Below are 25,640 nucleotides of genomic sequence, written 5' to 3'. Positions count from 1 at the left end.
ATCTACCTTAACTTATTATCATAAATTAAATAGGGTAAACTTATTTAATGACTCTTATTATTTCAATCCATATCTATGTATAATATTCAAATGATATTTGATTAAATAATCATATATACTTGCTATTCTATATATCATATACACATTATGGACAAGATAAATTGCATAAAGTACTATTAGTTTTACATCCATTTATGTTGATGATTAATATCAAATGTTTTTCACATATATTTTTTACAAGATAGTTTCCCGTAGCAGGACATCAAGTTGATTTTTTGTATTTAGTCCATTTGGTGATTGCGTTTGAAACTTCTTTATAAATTCCAATTCTTTAATAAGTCTGTAATAATGGGAACTGTCTCTTATTTGTGTTAACACTGATACACCCATATCCTGCACTCTGTGGCCTGCACCATTGAAATGTTCTGAGATTGGTTTCTCTCTTCGTAGTCGCACGTCAGCCTCGTGTTCTTTGGCACGTTCCTTTAATGATCTGCTCGTCTCTCCGACGTATACCATCTTTTGGCATTTAATACAAAATATACCGTACACCAAGTTATAAATGTTACAGTTCTGTTTTATTGCTTCGTTTGGAATGTCACTTTTTGGGTTGTTATGAAAACCTCTTGTCAACATTTTACAGACTATACAATTAGTCTTACACGATTGTGGTATTAGTTGAAAACGTTTGTTTATTTCTTTGTTTGTTTTTCCATGAACTAAAATGTCACCGATATTCCTATCTCGTCTGTATGCAACTATTGGTACGTCTGGGAATATATTTTTCATTCTGTCTGATTTATATAGTTTGTCTGTATGTTTTCGAATTATTGAGTGGATATTTGGAAGGTTGTTTGAATAAGTTATAGCTAGTGGTACTCTCTTGTTGGCTGTTTTATTTGTTTCTTTCTTCTTAAGTAAGTCTTTCCTATTTAAATTATCAACTCGGGATAGCTCATGGTTTACAAATTTATTTGGATATCCTCTTTTTTGTAGATTCTGTTTTAGTTCTTTTTTACGATGTCTGTATTTGTTTTCGTCAGAACATATTCTTTTTAAACGTATTCCTAATCCATAGGGTATTGCTTTCTTCACATTTGTTGGATGGTCTGAGTCATATTGGACATATTGATGTTTATCAGTTGGCTTTGAGTATAAATCAGTTGTTATTTTATTATCTTCTAGTTGAATTTTTGTGTCTAAGAAATCTATCTGTGCTGTGTTCCATCTTAATTCTACTTTGATGTTTTCATGTATTTTGTTAGCATAGTCGAAAAATTTCATGAGTTCGTCAATTCCATGTGTCCATAGTCCAAACCCATCATCTATGAAACGTTTATAGAATATTGGTTGTTTATTGTATTCAGATAATTGTTCATCCCATTTTCTCATGTAACAACAGGCATAATTTCTCCCAAGTTTCGATCCAATAGCTACTCCCTCTTTTTGTCTGTATTCTTGTCCATTTGACGTTTAAAAACATTTTTCTTTGTTATTTAAATTGTGCAGTCAAAAGACGTAAAAATGTAGTTAACATATAATTTCCAATGTTTTGATAAAGGCATTATGCCGAAACGTCAATTAAAGGAGTATAATCAGAGAGTTATAATTTTTTAATATCCCTTCGGATAATTCAACTGAGCTTATATGTTTTTTAACTCCGAAAAACAAAATGGAAGATGTGTTGGACTGCAATAGCCAAGAGATGGAAAAATACTTACGTTATGTGTCACATAAAGATTTTATATCAAAGTGTGTAAGACATGGGATTGTACCAGAAGGATTCAAGATCAACTGGAATATTCAGATAGACTGTAGCGATGAAATACTAAACAAGTGTGAAAAAATCAAACAAGATGCGTCGGTGAAACTCATGGAACTCACATTGGTAGCTTGTGAAGAGAAAATTAACAAACTAAGAAGCGATGTATGTGTGGAAGATTTAAACAATGACGACCATAAACTGTTTTCAAAACGGAAGCTAGCTGAACTTACACAGAAAAAGAATGAAAAATTCTACAAGCTGTTGAACTGTAAGTTAGATTTTTTATCTTCATTGGTAACAATAGACAATTTTCAAGAAAGTTCCATACAAATGGATGGGAACTGTTTCTACAGATGTATTGCAAAAGAAATATATAACAATGACAACAAGCACGAAATAGTTAGACAAAAAATTAATAACCATATGAAGGACTTAAAAGATGTTTACAAAGAATACGTAGATAGAAGTATCACAAAGCATATAGAAAATCATTCATTTAGTGACGGAAGAGTTGAATCGTGGGCAACTGAAGCCGAAATATATGCAGCAGCAACCCTATTTTTAAGTGAAATATGCATATTTGCTGACGACCAAAATATTACAAGTAAACTACTTTTCCAACCACTTAATGGAGTAAAAACAAAACGAAAAATATTCCTAAGATTAAGAATGCAGCATTTTACTTTACTGCATATAAAATTGGACCAAAACAAACATCAATACCTTCCTGAATATGAGAGAATGAATAGGGAAGTTCAAATAGATTGGTTTACAATGGAGTCCTGTTGCAATTTTGAAGAAAGAGGGCATAAAATGAACTATCAAGATAAGAAAAATAGAAAAACGCAAGAGTGTGATACACAAAAACTTAAATCAAACGATAAAAGAACTAAAAACAAGGGTGAAAATAAACCAGCAAAAAAAGACACAATTGAAACAAATAATAATAGTCTTGACACTGTTACTAATCTGTCTTCAAGAAAGTTAACAGAAGCAGAAACAAGTCTATTATCCAAAGGAATATCTTTTGTACCGTCTAAAAAACACGTAGATTTATCTAAGATACACAGTGACCTAGCAGAATGGGAGAGACGGATGCGACTCGCAGAGTATTTCCATAGTGATGAAAATCAAGAAAGGAAAAATGAAAAGGAGGAATATGAGATAAAGAAAGAAAGCCGTTTTACTCCTGAACCTGGTAGAGAAAAGTGGCTAGATGCTTATATAGAAGCAGTTAAAAAGGATATTCTAAATGGCATAAAAGAAAATGGACAGTCAAATATCACAAGACAAGAAAAACAAGCATTGCACACGTTACTAAATGATTCCAGTATAATAATAAGGCCTGCAGACAAAGGTTCTGGAATAGTGATAACAGAGGCAAATGAATATGTAGAAAAACTCCGGAATGAACTTAATGACAGCACATCATATGAAAAAACTAATGGGAATGGACTTGACAATGCAAACACAAAGGTGAAGCAACTAGCAAATAAACTATTTAAAAACGGCATTATCTCAAAGAAATTACAACAATACTTGATACCAAAATATCCATCAAGAGGGAAACTTAAAGGAAATCCAAAAATACATAAAAAAGGCAACCCGTATAGAACAATCGTAAATGGCATTGGAACAAGTACTGAAAGAATGGCAGAGGTAGCAGAAAAGGAGCTAGAAACCTATGTTATAGAAACACCAAGCTATATAAGAGACACCACAGCATTTTTAAACGCTATAGAGAGGGAAATAACTACACCATTACCAGAAGGAATTATCTTATACTGTTTTGATGTTGTCAAGTTATACCCATCGATTCCAAAGAAAGAGGGCCTAGAGGCGTGCAAACAAGCTTTAAATGAACGCTGTACTAAGACCATCAACACTGAAGCGGTGATTGAAATGATTGAAACTGTTTTAGAAAATAATGTGATCGAATTTTGTGGACAAGAATACAGACAAAAAGAGGGAGTAGCTATTGGATCGAAACTTGGGAGAAATTATGCCTGTTGTTACATGAGAAAATGGGATGAACAATTATCTGAATACAATAAACAACCAATATTCTATAAACGTTTCATAGATGATGGGTTTGGACTATGGACACATGGAATTGACGAACTCATGAAATTTTTCGACTATGCTAACAAAATACATGAAAACATCAAAGTAGAATTAAGATGGAACACAGCACAGATAGATTTCTTAGACACAAAAATTCAACTAGAAGATAATAAAATAACAACTGATTTATACTCAAAGCCAACTGATAAACATCAATATGTCCAATATGACTCAGACCATCCAACAAATGTGAAGAAAGCAATACCCTATGGATTAGGAATACGTTTAAAAAGAATATGTTCTGACGAAAACAAATACAGACATCGTAAAAAAGAACTAAAACAGAATCTACAAAAAAGAGGATATCCAAATAAATTTGTAAACCATGAGCTATCCCGAGTTGATAATTTAAATAGGAAAGACTTACTTAAGAAGAAAGAAACAAATAAAACAGCCAACAAGAGAGTACCACTAGCTATAACTTATTCAAACAACCTTCCAAATATCCACTCAATAATTCGAAAACATACAGACAAACTATATAAATCAGACAGAATGAAAAATATATTCCCAGACGTACCAATAGTTGCATACAGACGAGATAGGAATATCGGTGACATTTTAGTTCATGGAAAAACAAACAAAGAAATAAACAAACGTTTTCAACTAATACCACAATCGTGTAAGACTAATTGTATAGTCTGTAAAATGTTGACAAGAGGTTTTCATAACAACCCAAAAAGTGACATTCCAAACGAAGCAATAAAACAGAACTGTAACATTTATAACTTGGTGTACGGTATATTTTGTATTAAATGCCAAAAGATGGTATACGTCGGAGAGACGAGCAGATCATTAAAGGAACGTGCCAAAGAACACGAGGCTGACGTGCGACTACGAAGAGAGAAACCAATCTCAGAACATTTCAATGGTGCAGGCCACAGAGTGCAGGATATGGGTGTATCAGTGTTAACACAAATAAGAGACAGTTCCCATTATTACAGACTTATTAAAGAATTGGAATTTATAAAGAAGTTTCAAACGCAATCACCAAATGGACTAAATACAAAAAATCAACTTGATGTCCTGCTACGGGAAACTATCTTGTAAAAAATATATGTGAAAAACATTTGATATTAATCATCAACATAAATGGATGTAAAACTAATAGTACTTTATGCAATTTATCTTGTCCATAATGTGTATATGATATATAGAATAGCAAGTATATATGATTATTTAATCAAATATCATTTGAATATTATACATAGATATGGATTGAAATAATAAGAGTCATTAAATAAGTTTACCCTATTTAATTTATGATAATAAGTTAAGGTAGATTATAATTACATATGATGATGATTATTTTATTGTAAAATATCAATTTATTAAATATATAAAGCACACATTTAACATAGGATTAAGATACAATATGTAAGTGTTTAACGTCATTTCATTTTTGGCGAATTTTTACATTTTTTTGGCGCCATTTTATATAACGCCATTTATGACGTCATCATGTACAACGTCATTTGACGTTTAAAAACATTTTTCTTTGTTATTTAAATTGTGCAGTCAAAAGACGTAAAAATGTAGTTAACATATAATTTCCAATGTTTTGATAAAGGCATTATGCCGAAACGTCAATTAAAGGAGTATAATCAGAGAGTTATAATTTTTTAATATCCCTTCGGATAATTCAACTGAGCTCTTTCATCACTGTCAATGTGTCAACCTTCATTTATATCTATAAACACAACCACTAATTGCAATATTCCCAACATCATGTGTCTCCATCCCTCTCCCAGTATATATTCATCACTATCATGGCAAACATCTCAATTGCCAAACTATCTAATCAAATATTAATCTCCACATGAACCAAAACCTCCGATGGGATTCCTTGTATGAATATCAGTCCATATGCTGGCCTATTGACTATTTTAGCATAAATGGTAGCAGTGAATACATTAACATGCCAGTGTTATGCTTAACCCATTTATGCATAGCGTCTATAAAAAAAGGCCTTGGCAAACAGGGTAGACCCAGATGAGAAGCAGCATGATGTGGCGTCTCATCAGGGTCTGCGATGTTTACTTAAAAGGAATTTCTGTAAGAAATATTCTAAATATAGAAATAAATATACTAGACATCCCTAATTTTGGAAATAAATTGATCCAATTAAGAAGGATGGGAGAGTCCACTAGGCATAAATGGGTTAACACAATTGTTAGCCCATGCATTATTTACCGGTACAATTAGAAATATGCTCAGCCTCCTTTTGTTACAATTTCTGTTTAAAATGTATCTTGGTTTGCAGATTCAATACAACCAGATTATTTTCTTTTAAGAAAATTACCAATACAGAGAAATAAAGTGCAACTATTTTAAATTATTCTATGATGCATTGGTTGAGTTCCTGGCACAAATACAGACACTGAGCTAGCAAAAAAAAGCAATTTTCTCTGAAACAAGACAATTGGTAATGCCTGCCTGTTTTTTATTACTTACTCCCCATCGATCAGTTTTTCCCATGTTGTTTGTCGCAATGACAAATGATCCCCATTAAAGACAATGACAGGAAAGTTACCACTGTCGCAAAGTATTGATGAAAATACAAGTTAATCTTCTTATATGACTCTGCATGGAATTGAGGCAGAGTTATTTCTGGGAACATTGTATGTCTTCCTTGCTTTGTCACAATTTGATGGGAAACAAATGTCAGTGGACTATTTAATAGATTTGAGAAACTCTTCTTCTAACCGACTTATTTTAGCTCAATGGCATCAAAAACTTGCGCACAAGTTCCCCCAGAAAATTCCAGCTCATACATATATGGGCATATATAAAAACGCAAAAATGACTAAATATTCCACGTGTATACATTATATTGACTAAAGTTAAATAAATTAGTCCCAGCACTACAGGGTCTAGTCAGTAAAAGGAGAACTGCAAGTAAAGTGATGACAGGAGCTACACAAAAAGATTCCGTTATTCGATGTTTTATTGTCTTGGAAGAAACCCGTAATAACATCACTGACATCACATCATACAAGATAAATAGCTTACAAGTATGATACGAAATGATCAGAAGTTGATATGACAACCATGAAAATCATGGATCTGCCACATTTGAATCTGTGTCCATATTCATATGAAGAAATATGATACTCCTTAATTAGTTGAAGTTAATCAGATGTTCTTATTTCTTAAAATAGCATATTAACAGATGAGGTCCTAATGGAAACAAGTCAATTGGATCAGGTGTTAGTTGTGTTGTGAAGAATAGCTTTATTAATTAGTTTTAAGGTGCAGGATTAAAGCATATTCAACCTGTATCCATGTAAAACATCTAACAACTAATAACAACAGTGGACACCTTGGAAATACTTGATTGAATAGTGTTCCTATTGATTGTGACCTGGCGTGTGTCGTGATGGATAGCCTAGAAGTGTGACCTTAGCGTTCTATCTTGCCTGCCTTTGTTTACTTTCAATGATGCGTAGGTGAATCTTTTATGACCGTTAATCACCTGTAGTACATTAATATTGATCTCTAGGTCAACAGGTCAGAGATAATGACCTCTTGAAAAAGACATTGGTGTTCAGTGAAGTGTTTCATGAGATTGATATTGTCATTGCCAAGCTTGTTGATGGTTGGAAGCTTTTTAATGAATAGATTGATTTGTTCACAGTTTCATGTTTATCATCATCAGCCATAACCCAAGCTGCAGCAGGATTATGATCAAAATCATCATTGTCTTCATAACCACTACCACATGTATCATAAGTCACTTGTTTAAAAGTGTTTATTATCATTATCATTATTTATTTGAAGTTACAAATTGTACCCAGCTCATTTCAAGTTGTTACTTATGTGATTTAATCGTTTTATTCTTCTGGACCCCCTGCTCTTGGAGTCCAGAGAGATAGATAAAACAGGCGGTCTTTTGTAGAGCATCTGCCTGTCTGTACAGCGTTATATTGTTCATCATAATTTATAAATGAACTCATATAAAGTGTTGATGTAACTTAGTTCATGATTGGTTCATGAACCATGACAAGTCTAATTCATGAACCAGTTCATAAACAGATTCATGAACAGTCCATGCTCATACAGCCGGTTAATGAAGCAGCTCATTATTCATGAATAAAGTGACTTTTTGTTGGTCATGTTATGTTCTCAAACTGTTCATGAAAGTGTCAAAGCCATCACCATATGACCGAAATACTGTTCAAGTGGAAAAAAGAGAAACAATGTTTTCTCAGAATCTAAATACTCCCCATTTTCAAGAAAATTTGAATGAACAAAATAATAATGTTCCCCATCTTTATCTGACATACCATCTCAATGGAGTTTTTTGTTGGAATATATCATGAAATGGGCATTGCATACAACTCATTGTTTCAAATAAGCAGTTAAATTTTAAGACCATATGTGGATTTATATGCAAGCACTGAAAAAGGGATTAACCACTACAGCACTCATAATGGTTATTAATGTATCTATTGTTTTCATTTGATTGACACATTGTAACAAAATCAGTGGTTTATTTAATCAATTTTTGGGCGGATAATTGGGTCCCATTCCCAATCTTAAAAATCTCAACAAGTATATAATTTGCTCAACATCCCCTGCAAAATGTTTAAGAATGCTTCATGAACTATTCACATTGAAGACTTCATGAGAAACATGTGAACTCAAAATGAGACTATTCCTGAAAAGTTCATAAAACAGAGTTCATGAACTATTCATGAAGTGGAAAATGCATCAAATCTTCATAATATCATGCATCCTTAATGCACATGAAGATTTCATGAAGAGTTCAAGAAGTTTACACACCTAATATTCATGAATTATTCATGAAGTTTTATGCATGAAACTGTACTTATCTCATATTCATGAAGAATTCATGAATTTCTTGCTCACTTCATGAAACTTTACTTCATGAAGAGTTCATGCATTTTTTTGTTCAATATTTCAATGTCTCAGTTTAAAGGGGCCTTTTCACAGATTTTGGCATTTTTTAACTTATTCATAAAATGCTTTATATCGATAAATGTAAACATTGGATCGTAAAAGCTCCAGTAAAAAATCAAGAATAAAATATAAAAAAGGAAAAGAACATTGCCCGAACCAGGTTTCGAACCAGTGACCCCTGGAGTCCTGCCAGAGTCCTGAAGTAAAAACGCTTTAGCCTACTGAGCTATTCCGCCGAGTACATGTGCAGAAAGTATTTTATACCTTATATAAGCAATCTTCGTAGTTTCACAAAATTTAACGACAAAAACAGAACTCTCCAAATTATTCAATCGTTTCGCGTTGCAACGCTTTATAATTTTTAGGTTTTAAAATCGTCAAAACATGCATATAATTGCTATATTAGACCATGGTAAATGTTCAGTATTACTGTTTCCTCACAAATATCATAACTAAAACGAAAATTTGCGAATCTGAAACAACTTTTTTCAATTTTGTCAATTTACCAAAGCGTGAAAAGATCCCTTTAAGTTCAAGAATATTTACTTCATGAAGTTGAACACTTCATGAATATAATTATTCTTGAAACATGAAAATTTAATTCATGAAGTTTTCATGAAGAGTTCAAGAAGTTTACACACACCTAATATTCATGAATTATTCATGAAGTTTTATGCATGAAACTGTACATATCTCATATTCATGAAGAATTCATGAATTTCTTGCTCACTTCATGAAACTTAACTTCATGAAGAGTTCATGCATTTTTTTGTTCAATATTTCAATGTCTCAGTTTTAGTTCAAGAATATTTACTTCATGAAGTTGAACACTTCATGAATATAATTATTCTTAAAACATGAAAATTTAATTCATGAAGTTTTTATGAAGTGAAACCTCTACGTTTAGCCTTGCTTGCCAACAGACAAATTTTAGTCTTATCACTAAAAAAACTCAAACATCAAATACAGCACAGAAAATAAATTTATTGATCGCATTTATATTAAAATAGTTACTTCATGAACATTTAATTATTCTTGAAACTTTATAAAAATTTACTTCTTGAAGTTTTCATGAAGTAAATTAGTCTTGTCAACAGACAAAAAGTCTGATCACTGAAAGAACTTAAAGATAAAATTCAACATTGTAATAAAACAATTAGAATTGCTGACACTTCATCGGCATGTTGGCAAACAGTTAATGAATTACATGTACATGAAATGATTGGTTATGCTTCTGATTCTGTTGATGACAAAAACATTCATAAAGCAGACAAAAGATTGATATAATGTAGCAAAAATTAGGAAACATATGTGAACAGAGTACCAAAGAAGTTGAAATGGAACCAATCAGTTTAGCCGGTAATTTATAAAAGACTTACATTTCCAAATATAACATAGACCATGTAGCTTCATTCAGCTTGCCTACTGTTTCAACTTCCTCGGTGCACACAATATTCTTACTTTGTAAAAACAGCAATGCACATGTTTTGTTCTAAAAATATTCATAAAACATTCATAAAATAATTTATGAATAGTTCATTGGTGGTTTAAGAATACTAAATTCAACAAATATTCTTCATTTATTCTTAAAACATGTTATGAACAATTCATGGGTGGTTTAAGAATCTTATATTCAAAAAATATTCATAAAACATGCATGAAATAATTTATGAATATTTCATGGGTGGTTTAAGAATATTTAAGTCATGAAATATTTTTAATTTTTTCTTCATTTATTCTTAAAACATTTTATGAATAATTCATGGGTGGTTTAAGAATCTTAAATTCAAAAAATATTCATAAAACATTCATGAAATAATTTATGGGTGGTTTAAGAATATTAAATTCATGAAATATTCTTAATTTATTCTTAAAATTTTTTATGAATAATTCATGCATTTTGGGAATCCTTGAAATATTCTTGATATCTTCATGAATTGGAAAAACCTCACTTCATGAAGAAAACTTCATGAAGTGACGTTCAGAATTAATGAAGAAGAGTTCATGAATAATTCTTTAAAGTATGAAAAATTCATGATTTCATGAATATCATTTCGCAGGGGATAATGCACTAAAATTCCCAATTTAAGGTTAAATTTCCAAAAAAAAAATTCAATCTCAGCATTTTGTTTATCCAGCAGTATAAGTTGAACCTTAGTAAACATAATATTGAAAATACCTTTTTTCACAATTTTGGAGTATTTGTTATACAAAAAAACTCAACACAAATTTCCCACTTTAAGTCAAGACATCACCATTTTTCCCATCCAGGGAGCTCTGACCCCTTTCCCAAAATGGTGGAAAAAATAACACTGGCAGTTTCCTTCAATTTTAGTATCATATTCCCCTGAACTCTCATCATTAATAACATCTGCATGACACATGCTTGCATTTGTAGCCCTAAATGGCCATCAACGACACGTGCACAGCGGTCATTTTATCCCTTATTCCATTTTGTGTCCCCATAATATTTCATGGCACATGGTTTTGTGGTCATTTAACCCTTGCTGGCCAATCCTTGGGGCTGTCTTGGACCCACAATTCTCCCATAATTAAGTTCTCTGATCATACAATGAAATCACCATATTAACCCTTTGCATGCTGGGAAATTTGTTGTCTGCTAAAATGTCGTCTGCTGAATTTCTACAATTAGGATTTTCTTCGATTTTTTTCAAACAATACTATCAGAATAGCAAACAGTTTGGATCCTGATGAGACGCCACGTTCTGTGGTGTCTCATCTGGATCCAAACTGTTTGCAAAGGCCTTCAAAATTCGGTTCCCGCACTTAAAGAGTTAAGTGTGTCATTCTCTAAGATTTTCCTGGCATTTTATACAGGCTGGTCACATCACTATATGTGTCTTGTTCTGAGAAAACTTGGCTTAATGCATGTGCGTAAAGTGTTGTCCCAGATAAGCCTGTGCAGTCCGCACAGGCTTATCTGGGACGACACTTTCCGCTTTTATGACATTTTTGGTGTAAATGAAGTATCTTCTTAGCGAAATCCAATTTAGGCGGAAAGTGTCGTCCCTGATTAGCCTGTGCAGACTGCACATGCATTATGTCCAGTTTTCTCAGAACATGACTCATATATAGCATGGCTCTACCAACAAGGTTTTTGGCTTGGCGGGTGCAGAATATTTGACAATTACAAACCATTCACATACACAACAAGGAGCTCACATCATGTAATAGCCAGTAATTGGCACAGACTCATAATTAAGCACAACTAGACGCAACAAAAATGTGAAGTTCACTAATACCAAGGTGAAAGCAACATGTCACTTAATGTCTTCGAAAAAGTGCATCTCTATGAAATTATCATTTTGAATTAAGCGCAACATAACAAGCGACAGGTTGACTAAAATGGACCCAGCAAACTTTATATATTGACACTAAATTGAACACTTTTAAAAATGTTTCTTTTCCCATCTGAAACCACCTAAGCAAATGGCTGTGTATTCAGTCCACTGACTGCAAACCATTAAATACATAACAGAAAAGAGGTGCAAACGATTTCTGTCCTCAAGTTGATTGAGAAAGCTATGTTTGCTTTTCAGAACCCATTCTTTCTTAGCTCATTAATCTTGAGTTAGACTTATTGCTATCCATCAAGGAAATCAATTTCAATCTGTAATAAATGAGATTGCCTTGCATGATGGTTATTGTCTAGAAAAGGACTTCATCTGGGATTGTTAAAAAAACAACAGGCATTGATGTCTTGAATCTGACCTGTTATGACATTATTTTGTGTCCTGGAAGCTGATCAACAGTATCAGTTTATAATTATACCATGGCATGCAATGTTTGAAGGGGGTATATTGGAGTCATTGTTTTGATCTGTCGGTTTGTTGTTGTTTTTTGGTCAGAATAAACTGTTATAAGTTTGTGGAGCTAAATATTCCACATTTCTCAAGTGATTACAATGAACCTTCAAATACCTTCATCACCAATAAGTGTAGATTTGCAATCAACTTTACATGTCTAATCACCCACACATTCCTGAATTATTATAATGTTGGGGACAAATACATAAACACCTGAAAAGATCCGTATACAATTGGTTCATATTTTAATTTCAAACCCTATAGAATGCCTTGAACACTTTGTTTTCTAAGTTTGAGTGAATTTTCAATACCAATATGCCAATAGTGCAACATATTTTTTTTTTAGATTAACAACAGAATCTTTTCAGCCCAATGAGTATGACTTATTTCAAGCTTAAATTATTTACACATTGTAATTTACTATAAATAATAATAATTAGATTATAAAATAAATACTATTGCAATGATTATACCCCCAGACAAACATAAATAGCATAAATAATAATGTGCTCTTCTTTATAAAAATATCTCAATTGAGAAAAAAAAACATTATGCTTGAAATAGGAAATTCAGATTATAATGTGTAACATACTATTAATATTTCTGTTTCAGACTATAAATTTGTTCCAGATTTCTAATTCAGATAATAATTGGTTACATTGTTCCAAGATTTATATTTCATACTCAAGTAATGGAAAATTTCACAGTTGTTGGGATGTTTTCAATATAGGATTAACCATTAGGCAGAGTTACAATAAATAAGCAACTGCTTATGGGCCCTGCAATTTTTAGGGGCCACATGACACTGTACACGAAAGAAATGTTTTACTTACTCACTGAGCCTAATCTAATGACCTGCCAAAGCCAATTATTTTATATCAATTTAATGTTACAATTAAAGGCTTGACATTGTCTTACCAAGTGATAATCATTTATTATTTGCAAAACTGTTGTTTTGCTGGTGATTTCATTTTCATGATGTTCATTAGAGGCCCAAAAAGTTTGATATTCATTAACCCTGTCATCGCCATTCCACTTGAAGCTGATTGTGTCATTGATTTCTGGCCTGACATATTGTTATTACATCAGGGTCTGCAAGCCACTTTATTTTTTGATGCCCTGATAATTGGCTATTGATTTTCAATAATATCACTGTTGCTTTTACTGCTGCTGTTAGCTGATATAAATATTTTATCAGTCTAGTCTCCAAGTAAGGTTGTTGACAGACAGTTTCATATTATGTTGGTGTATGTCTAATTGCATGATATTATATTGTCATAGATTATCAACAACAGGAAATTCCTACTTTAACTTTTAATCAATCACCGAACCTTTGAATCTTTTTGATGTTATGTGAGTGCTCACTGTATAAAATGTCATTATTATCGCATATAAAATCTTTAAAATAAAATGGACTAACACGCAGTTCAGATTGCACTAATATCTCAAAGGGATTATGAAGTACATTTATATTCCTTGCTCTGCATTGATTCATGTCTTTTCAAGATGGGCTTGTCAAGACAATTCAGAATTCAGTTAGTAAGAAACATAATAACTATATTTCAGATCTAATTCTCAACACACCTGTGATATTCAGTCGTATCAATATTTGTTGCTGTGCATAAATGTATTTGAGCCTTGCTCACAAGTGTGTCCCCTGGCACACCTCACAAGTGTGTCCCATGTCACACCTCAAAAGTTTGTCCCCTGTCACTCCCCACAAGTGTGTCCCCTGTCACACCTCACAAGTGTATCCCCTGTCACACATCACAAGTGTGTCCCCTGTACACCTCACAAGTGTGTCCCCTGTCACACCTCACAAGTGTGTCCCCTGTCACACCTCATAAGTGAGTCACCTGTTACACGTCACAAGTGTGTCCCCTGTCACTCCTCACAAGTGTGTCCACTGTCACACCTCACAAGTGTGTCCCCTGTCAACCTCAAAAGTGTGTCCCCTGTCACACCTCACAAGTGTGACCCCTGTCACACCTCACAGGTGTGTCCCCTGTCACACCTTGCAAGTGTGTCCCCTGTCACACCTCACAAGAGTGTTCCCTGTCACACCTCACAAGTCTGTCCCCTGTCACACCCCACAAGTGTGTCCCCAAATTTCAGGCAGGCAATTCTCATGCCTCTGAATGACTCAGTTTCATTTTGGTCTCAAGGACATGGCAATATGTGCAGCGCTGGCGGTTGTTATTTTTTCTCAATTTTCTATCCCAGTTTCTCTTGACAGACTATACTTAAAGATTCCAATATCTCTGCAAGCCCATATTCTGCCCAGCATCTCTATTGATCTCTATTGATTCTTGCTGCAGACTTGGAACCAATGCTTCATTGGGGATGAGAAATTATGGATTCCGTTGGTGGCGACTGGCTGTAACACACTTGTATTGGAATTAGTTGACATGTGTTTTGTGGAGTCTATATCTCTATCTCTATATACATCTAAATGAAATAGATTCTCCATCTATATATACACTATGTACTACTAATGTGATAATATACAATGTCACACAGACTAACAGACAAAATATATATGTGTTCATGGAGTTACATGTGAAACCTCTCAATAAAATTGTTCCAACAGAGAAAGGATTATACTGTTGTTGATTAAGCTTAAAGTGATTCTATGTCACATAAATTGTAACAAAGGAAAAATAATATGTAGGTGTTCGTTGTAATTAAAAATTGATAGTTCCACAAATGTTATTGTGAACAGTAATGTAAAGGATATGTTGGTGTTTCATGTGAATTCTTCATTGTTTCTTAGTTGATTCTTATTGCAAATTGTTTGGGTGTGTTCTAAAGAATATTACCATATAGAAGGTTTCATTTTGAATGCACAGAAAGTGAGTAATATAGACTCTTTAGTGTTGTGTGGTACAAATTCCGTACAATGTGTTGAAGGAACCTGTTGAACAGTTGGAAAATTGGCAATTTTCAAAAAATAAATTTATATATCAGAGTCCAGAAAGAAAGGATACATTATATATAAAAAACTCTTAAAACTAAGAAATGAATTTAAAGTATTTTTTAGTTTATTGATAATCATCATTTTAAATGGATAGATTTTTTTTGCAATATCGTAGACGTACCTGAAATGGTATATAAAATGTTATAAAAAACAACCATACTGCTTCCAGAATATGATATCATTCCAAATGCTCTTGATACCATTGTTTAATAGCGGTATACATGGTAATCTAACCAATAACGCATTGTAATAGTCCATTGTCCTTTGGCATTCCTCTGCCATTCCTCTGCCAGGTTTTATGACCTTAATCCTGTTGTAAAACTCCATGATCGAAGGGTCCCCAGATAAGCGGAAACATGACAGACATTTGGTAAAATAGGGCTGTAAAATATACTGTCAAAAAAATATTAGTAATTAATTATGGACGAAAACTATGTCCGAAAATACAGAGTCACGAAAAATTATTATTTTGGCTAAAAAAATGATGTTTAAAGAATTAGTGTCCAAAAACCTATAATAATTACGAAATCAGTGATGAGTCATTTAAAAAAATTGTCACAAACTGTAGAAAGACTGATTGTAAAGCATTACACACATTTCATGAAGTTTAAGTTCATTTATATTCATAAACTCATATCGACAACAATACAAACAGTATATCTGTATGTCCATAGTGCTATTTGTTCCATGGTATAAATTGTTTATTTACTATTGGAATCTGCAACAATCAATCATGTCAAGGTACGTGTCAATCTGACATATAAAGAAGTACCATGTACAATATGGGTCATGTATCACCAGGTCATTGACTCTAGTGTTGATGGCCATGTGTTCTCAGAAATGATCCATTGTTAGCAGTGTTTTTTTTATGGCAATTTCGGGGCCGATATTCGGCCCCATTCCCCTCAAAAAAGAGTATATATTTTTCCCCCATTTTGTAGAAAAAATCCCCTCCAAAAGTAAAAAAAATATTTTTTTTTTAAATAACTTTCTTATGATAAATATACAGGGCTCAACATTAATGGTTGTCCTATTGCCCCTGGCAAGTTAAAGTTTGGTCTGGGCAAGTTATATTATAATCTAGTTGTCTGCTCGGAAAAGTGAAAAAAAGAACTAAGAGCATTTCATTTAGACTTTAATTGCTGTAATCTTTTTGTTTAATGTTCAAAAATAAAAAAAGGTTTTGTGGTGTATCATTTTGGTTTATTAAACAATATGAGGTTTACAGTTGATGTGATATTTCATGTTTGGGCAAGTTGCTTTATGTAACGTTTAGTGCAAGTAGATTTTGGAAGTACTGGCCCGGTAGGGCAAGTTGGTTTTTTGGTTAATGTTGAGCCCTGATATATCTCAAATTAGGAAAACTAAGACTGTGCATGAAGGCTGAACTGTCTGAAACTAATGTTGAAAAAATCATTGATATATATTTAAGAAAAAGGACAAAGACATTCAGCTGTGAATATTACATTCATGCAAGCATGTGTATTCATATAATAAATATCATTACATATAAAAGAGTAAATTTTTAATTTCCCCTTTTCCTAAAAAAAGACGTGTTTTTCCCCTTTGGACGGGCCCCGCCACCATTCCCCTATAAGTGAAAAAAAACACTGGTTAGTCATCACCGCCTATGTCAAATATTAACACAATATTAGCTTCTGTCTTTATTGGTATTTTCTAGTAATGACAGTGGCTTCAAATATTAACACAATATTAGCTTCTGTCTTTATTGGTATTTTCTAGTAATGACAGTGGCTGGTTACAATGGTACAGTTCTGGTCCCTGTATTTTAAAAGATCTAACAACATTTCAGATACAATAAATAGTCAATTTATAATATTATCAATATTTTACTTACATAGATACCATGTGAAAGATTGCAATTAAATTAATAGAATGAATGGAGGCTAGAGCTTAGTAACAACAATTTTTCAACAATGGCATCTTAACTTGAATTTGTCTAACATAATCCACAATAATCCTTTTCTTCTTTGCCGTATAATGTTAATTTGCATATATCATGTTAAAGCGGGTATATACGATCTTATCAAATATTTAGTAATAAATATAAAATGTGTAAAAAACTTATTATACATATATTTCAATTTAAACTAAAATAAAAGTTAAGAAGAACATGTGTCGAAAAATGCTAAATAAGCCAGATATTTAATTCTGAAATCGAAAAAGGCTGTACAGCCGAATTCGCCAGCATGAATATCATGCATGTACGATGTGAATCTAAATTTAGTTTAACGGTTCATTTGAAATTCCTGCAGCGATATCGATTCATACGACACATGAACACTTACAAAAAAGACGAATGCATCGGTTATTGTAGGAAAATAATTACGAATTATCTTCGTCACAATCGGCTCGGGGCGCTAATTTGTATTTGCTGTATTTTATGAAATTCGTCTTAAATGTATCATTTTTCTTGCAAATTGTGTGTCATTATAACATATTTGTATCAATATTTTACAATTCAGCACATATAAAAATCGTATATACCCGCTTTAAGAAAACTTTTTTAACTTTAGAAAAAAATCAATCAGCATCAAGTTCCAGAAAATCTAATTATTTTACTAACTGTTCAAAGATCCTGAGCATATAGGATGGAAAAATAATGATTCAACCCAGGTGAAAAAAAGGAGTAAGTCTTGTTAAAACAACCGATGATAACAGTGGGTATTATTTGATGATGATGATAAGTATTATGATTGTGATGGTGATGAAATCGATGACAACTATAAGGATAGTTATGATGCTGCTGATAATTATGTTATGACTATTATGGTGATAATTAATTTAGTAATGATATTAAATTAATTTCATGCATTTAATTTTGTACATGAAACTAAGTCAAAACATTTTTTTTTGTATTCCTTTTGAGGTCAACATGTGAGAGGGTAGCAAGAGTCCAACTGTGATCTTGATAGTTGCAACCAAGCCATCATCTAGATCTCAAAATGTCCTGGTTCACAGTGTATACTACACTGCTGGTGGCCGTAGTCTGTGTTGCAGTAGACGTGCCTCCACGAGGTAGGTTTGAACTTCCTTAATGCATTGATAGCCATTTCATTGTCTGTCCATCTGTCAGTCTGTTCCGCTTCTTGTGTGGAGAATAAGTTTATTGTAACTTGAAATAAGTTTTAGAGAATCAAATGAGTTATGATATAATTATTCAGGTTATTATCCCCCGCCATAGGCGGAGGGATATTGTTTTGGCATTGGCCGTCCATCCCTCCGTCCGTCTTTCCGGCCTGCCGGCACTTTTGTGTCCAGAGCCATATCTTGGAAGTGCTTTGGGGGATTTGCTTGAAACTTGGTATGAGTATATATATGGATAAGAGGATGGCATTCTACATCATTGGATTATAACGGAGAAATGGCCCTTTGTATTTAAAAAAAAAGCTTTTTTGTGTGTGTTCAGAGCCATATCTTGGAAGTGCTTTGAAGATCATTGAAACTTGGTATGAGTAGATATATGGATAAGAGGATGATGCATGTTGGCGTTGTCCATCTGTCCAGAAAACTTTTGTGTCCAGAAGTATAATGGCAGGGGATATCAATTCAACAAATTTGCTTGTTTAACTGGAAGTATAAGGGCCATAATTCTTTCTTGAATGTTTGCAGATTTATTGCTTTATGGCTAATGTTCTTGTGCAGAAGGATTTAAGTAAAACCACATAATATTAAAGGATGGTAAGAAGAGGTGGAGAGTAACATCATACATGCCATACGTCCCGAATTGTCCGGGACAGTCCCGGAAATGAAGAACTTGTCCCGCTGTCCCGGAAATCTGTCAAATGTCCCGGAATTTACAAAATCCATATGTACATGTAACTTATCTAAGGCTTAACTACACCTCGAATCTATGTATATCTGCAGCTTCTCCATGACAATGCCTACCCAAATAGGAGACTACGCTACGTGTCAAAATCCATCAATTAACAGGGGTCCTGTTATCATATTGATTGTCTCACGTTCGCGGTCAAACCGAAAAGGCGGCATTGTTTAATGTGGTTGTTAATTGACTTTAATCTACCACGTCATTATTTCCCGCTGCGTAAGGGCAAAGGATAGTTGTTCACACATCTGAAGTCCAACATCGCTGAGTAAAAAATTAAAAGCAGTTTATGTTTGCACGTTTAACCGACAAAGAAGTTGTTTTATTGTGATTGGTTGTATGTATTGTGAATTGATTTGAGTTGACGATCTAACGGTACCGTATTGTTGTATTTTTTATTATATAAATGTTATAAATGAATAAAGGCGTATCAACAACTACGGGTTACACACCGGTCTTAATAACAATAATGCAGTGACATCACCATCTATGTTTAGAACGCTTACACTGAAAACACGTTGCTTGTATCTAGTAACGGAAGTAGTAATGTTTAATTTGACGTTAATAGATCAAGTGTATTTCGGATAGGCTTTTGAACTTTTGCAATTAACGATGCGAAACAAAAAAACGTACCAAAAATGCATGTCTACAAATATCGCTACATTTTACATGTCCCGGAAAATCGGCAAAAGTCCCGGACAATTTAACTGAATGTCAGGGAATTCGTCATAACCATAATTCTTTTACAACTTTTTGTAGAGGTTTTTTCTATGTATTATTTTCATGAACAGAGCACAACAACATTGTGTTATATTCTTGTGCTTATCATAACTCAAAAGTATTTAGGGATGGAAATGATTCCTCAACCTAGAGATTTTATGGTAGACATTTTTTAAAGGTCAAAACACATCTTTGGGGAAATTAGTTTTTACAGTGACAGCCCTGGGTTGTGACAACCCTATGTCACAAGTGTACATAAACTCTTTGAGTGCTGGAACTGAATTTTGAAGGCCTTTGCAAACAGTTTGGATCCAGATGAGATGCCACAGAGCGCGGCGTCTTATCAGGATCCAAACTGTTTGCTATTCTGATAGTATTCTTTGAAAAAAAATCGAAGAAAATGATAATTTTAGAAATTCAGCCGATGACATTTTAGCAGACAACACATTTCCCAGCATGCAAAGTGTTAACAATAAATGGACTCTGTACATAGTTTCATGGAGTATGAGATTGGCTTATTTTGCAGCAGAAAAATAACATTGGCAATCCTGGAATTTAATGATTTTACAGTGAGCTGACAGTAGGACAACATTTAATCTCTGAAATGATTAATCAGCATATTACAAAAGCATAAATAGGATAAGTGTGCAGTATATATCCCTTAAAAATGCCTTCATGTGCATTGAATTGTGAAAAGGGGGGATTTATTTTTGGGAAAAGAGTAAAACATACATGCCATAATTTTTCAGACCAATTCCGGGACATTGAGTTAAATTGTCCGGGACTTTTGCCGATTTTCCGGGACATGTATAAAATGTAGCGATATTTATAGACATGCATTTTTGGTACGTTTTTTTTTGTTTCGCATCGTTAATTGCAAAAGTTCGAAAGCCTATCCGAAATACACTTGATCTATTAACGTCAAATTAAACATTACTACTTCCGTTACTAGATACAAGCCACGTGTTTTCAGTGTAAGCGTTCTAAACATAGATGGTGACGTCACTGCGTTAGTGTTATTAAGACCGGTGTGTAACGCGTAGTTGTTGATACGCCTTTAGAAATCTATTCATTTATAACATTTATGTAATAAAAAGTACAACAATACAGTACCGGTAGATCGTCAACTTAAATCAATTCACAATACATACAACCAATCACAATAAAACAAATACAACAAAACAGTACCGGTAGATCGTCAACTTAAAATCCGGACAGTCACACATTAGAAACGTGCGAACATAAACTGCTTTTAATTTTTCACTCAGCGATGTTGGACTTCACATGTGTGAACAACTATCCTTTGCCCTTACGCAGCGGGAAATAATGACGTAGTAGATTAAAGTCAATTAACAACCACATTAAACAATGCCGCCTTTTCGGTTTGACCGCGAACGTGAGACAATCGATATGATAACAGGACCCCTGTTAATTGATCGATTTTGACACGTAGCGTAGTCTGCCTATTCGGGTAGGCATTGTCATGGAGACGCTGCAGATATACACAGATTCGAGGTGCAGTTAAGCCTAAGATAAGGTACATGTATAAATGGATTTTGTCAATTCCGGGACATTTGACAGATTTCCGGGACAGCGGGACAAGTTCTTCATTTCCGGGACTGTCCCGGACAATCCGGGACGTATGGCATGTATGAGTAAAATAATGGCATCATTTCATGTAAACCTCTATAAGAAAAAACATAATAGTTTGATTTTAGTTTTGAAGTTCATTGAAACATTTCAGCTAACAATTTAACCCGTGCCTTAAGAAGTTATTTGTAACGAGTGTTCAAAATAAAGCAGGGCATTTTTAATAGCTCACCTGTCACGAATTGACATGGTGAGCTTATGTGACCGTGTGATGTCAGGCGTCCGTATTTGCGTGTGTGCGTGCGTGTGTGTGTGTGTCCGTCAACAATTTGTTGGTGTAGACAGTAGAGGTTGCAGTTTTCATCCAATCTTTATGAAATTTGGTCAGAGTGTTTATCTTGATGAAATCTGGGTTGGGATTGTATTTGGGCCATCTGAGGTCAAAATCTAGGTCTATAATAGGTCAAAAAATAGAAAAACCTTGTGTAGACAATAGAGGTCGCAGTTTTCATCCAATCTTTATGTAATTTGGTCAGAATGTTTATCTTGATGAAATTTGGGTTGGGATTGTATTTGGGTCATCTGGGGTCAAAAACTAGGTCACTGGGTCAAAAACTAGGTCAAATAATAGTAAAACCTTGTGTAGGCAATAGAGGTCGCAGTTTTCATCCAATCTTTATGAAATTTGGTCTGAATTTTTGTCTTTATGAAATCTGGGTTGGGATTGTATTTGGGTCATCTGAGGTCAAAAACTAGGTCACTAGGTCAAATAATATAAAAACTGTCAACAATTTGTTTGTGTAGACAGTAGAGGTCACAGTTTTCATCCAATCTTTATGAAATTTGGTCAGAATGTTTATCTTGATGAAATCTGGGTTGGGATTGTATTTGGGTCATCTGAGGTCAAAAACTAGGTCACTAGATCAAAAACTTGGTCACTAGGTCAAAAACTAGGTCACTAGGTCAAATAATAGAAAAACCTTGTATTGAAAATAGAGGTCATAGTTTTCATCCAATCTTTATGAAATTTGGTCAGAATGTTTATCTTGATGAAATCTGGGTTGGGATTGTATTTTGGTCATCTGGGGTCAAAAACTAGGTCACTAGGTCAAATAATAGAAAAACCTTGTGTAGACAATAGAGGTCACAGTTTTCATCCAATCTTTATAAAATTTGATCAGAATGTTTATCTTGATGAAATCTGTGTTGGGATTGTATTTGGGTCAACTGGGGTCAAAAACTAGGTCACTAGGTCAAATATTAGAAAAACCATGTGTAGACAATAGAGGTCACAGTTTTCATCTAATCTTTATGAAATTTTGTCAGAATGTTTATCTTGATGAGATCTGGGTTGGGATTGTATTTGGTCAGGTGAGCAATTCAGGGCCATCATGGCCCTCTTGTTTTTAATTTTTGCCAAAAAAAGGGATGTGTTGTTTAATATGAATGAATGGGTGAAACTTTTGAAAAAGTTGGCTGACACGTAACTCAGCCCCCTATATGTAAATGTTTGTTAATCTGAATCTTGCATAATATAATTTATTAGTACTCAACAATCATCTGATACATTTTATCTTTGTTAATTTTTCAGTGACTCGACCCCCAACGATTATGCCAGAAAGTCGAATGGAAGATGTTGTGTACTTTGACCCCGAAGGTACGGCGGGTAGAGAACTGACTTGTCGGGCGCAGGGAAACAAGCCCATATTGTAAGTGGTAAATATTTGACAATTTAAAAGAAGGAATGATCATATTTTTCATTGTCTGTCCCTTCAAGTGGTTTGTTACTAAATTACTTGCAACTAGGAAGTCTCTTCAATTTGCCCTTATTGATAATTTTGACTTTTTGAAATAATTAATTTATAGAGATGCAAAAGGCAACACAAATCATTTGCTAGTTAAACTTCTACTGTGAGTATTTATTAACAGGTTAACTGAAAACTTTAAAACATAATTTTTGTATAGCATAAGTTAAAAACTTGTCATATTGCTCATACATGTACTCTATATATAAAAGATAGGTAGTCATTATAGATCACTTGAGTTGATTACATAAGCGTCCATAGCAGTTTCTTAATAAAAATTTATTATAAGATTTATTTTTATAATTTTGTAAATGTATGTTAAGTTTTGTATTGACATTCCTGCTTAAAAGCATATGAGTAAAAAAATTAAATTTCAAAATGTTCATGTTCATGTGTCATTATTTTAGTTTTTGTTGGGTCGCTTTTGACATTAGTGTCATATCACTCACAACTATGTTCTGTTTCTTTGTTCATTCTGTTTTATTTTTCTAAACTCAATTTCACTTAATGTAAAAAAAAACGGTAAAATAAAATTAATTTGAACGAAATGGAAATTTAATATTGTAAGTTATCAGTATAATTCAGTTAACAGTGATGTGAATCAGTATATAATGATCTCAAATACTATATATAGTATCTATACTGGGACATTGTTTTTGCCCTGTTTGTTTGTTGGTTTGTTTGCATCAAACTTCAACATTGACCATAACTTTTGCAATATTGAAGATAGCAACTTGGTATTTGCATGCATGTGTATCTCATGAAGCTGCACATTTTGAGTGGTGAAAGGTCAAGGTCATCCTTCAAGGTCAAGGTCATCCTTCAAGGTCAAAGGTCAAATTTATGGGGGGACATAGTGTTTTACAAACACATCTTATTACTTATGTTTTTGAAAGCACCATACCGTGCAACTTTGAAGCAATTACAAATACTAAATTCAAAGATTTTTTAAAAATAACTGATTATTGTTTTTGCAATTTCATTGGTTTAATAATTTTCCTTTTTAATTAAAATTTGCCTCAATTACATCTATGCTAATAGCCCCTCTTCCCCCAGAAGTGCAAGTTAAATTTTTGTGAGTCAAACAAAACAAAAGTGCAAATAATCAAAACGTACCCCCTGTTTGTAATCACAAAATTACTGATTGATTGCTTTCTTACTTTGTTGACGCATTATTTATTACTGTTGTTGGTGTGTTCTGTCGTAAATTGGCAGCAGTTCATGCACAAAAAGTAATATCAATACATTTATTCCATGAAAAAAGTATAATTAGAAAAAGACATGTCTTTAAAATAGATATTTGGCGTATATCCTCCCTTTGAAATAAAGTGAGAAAAATAACGTTTTTTTAAATGATAAAATTTAAAACAAATGTTTAATTTTTTCTTCGCTTGTAAGTTGCATATCCCCCGCATGAAATGTGGGTTATTAAAAGCAGTTCAAATAAAAACCACAAAATAGTGTTCGTAGATAAAAATTATACCAAGGTTCATCTCATCATATATGTTCTCACATGGCTTATTATGAGTAAATGTCTTCATCATCAAAATATATGGTATGTTAATATAATTAACATGCAGTTTTCTTTCGACACATTCAAATCACGCTTTCGCATCATGCGAAAAATGGTCATATGGTGTTTCATCTAGCGTTGGTCAATTAAGTCTGGTTCAATTGCACAGTCTGGTCAGGAGCTCCGCTGTTGACTATTTAATCATGCAAGGTTTCGTGGCCTTAACCCTTTCAGTGCTGGAACCGAATTTTGAAGGCCTTTCCAAACAGTTTGGATCCAGATGAGACGCATCAGAACGTGGCGTCTCATCAGGATCCAAACTGTTTGCTATTCTGAAAGTATTCTTTGAAAAAAATCGACGAAAATGCTAATTTTAGAAATTCAGCAGATGACATTTTAGCAGACGACAAACTTCCCAGCATGCAAAGGGTTAATAAGTATCTACTGATCAGACTGCAAGCTACGCTGGCTGCAAATGGCATAAGACCAAATTGAGCATGAAGCAGGTTTAAAACATTCTCTTTGCTCCTTGTAAATGGAACATCTAAG

At 33.4% G+C, this 25,640-nt stretch overlaps 1 protein-coding gene across 3 annotated transcripts in view; it reads left to right on the top strand.

Moving 5' to 3' along the window:
• LOC127830991 (neuroglian-like) overlaps positions 1 to 25,640 on the top strand; it is a 135,760-nt gene that overhangs the window by 50,198 nt on the left and 59,922 nt on the right. For all 3 annotated transcript variants that reach the window (XM_052355957.1, XM_052355956.1, XM_052355958.1), the window contains exons 3-4: positions 18,507 to 18,655; positions 23,365 to 23,482. In XM_052355957.1, coding sequence (XP_052211917.1) covers positions 18,583 to 18,655; positions 23,365 to 23,482 — 191 coding nt within the window. In that variant the 5' untranslated portion in view covers positions 18,507 to 18,582. The remainder of the gene's footprint in view (positions 1 to 18,506; positions 18,656 to 23,364; positions 23,483 to 25,640) is intronic.

Source organism: Dreissena polymorpha, chromosome 5 (genome assembly GCF_020536995.1).
Source record: "Dreissena polymorpha isolate Duluth1 chromosome 5, UMN_Dpol_1.0, whole genome shotgun sequence".
NCBI lineage: Eukaryota > Metazoa > Mollusca > Bivalvia > Myida > Dreissenidae > Dreissena > Dreissena polymorpha.
This window is presented reverse-complemented; position numbering and strand designations above follow the sequence as displayed.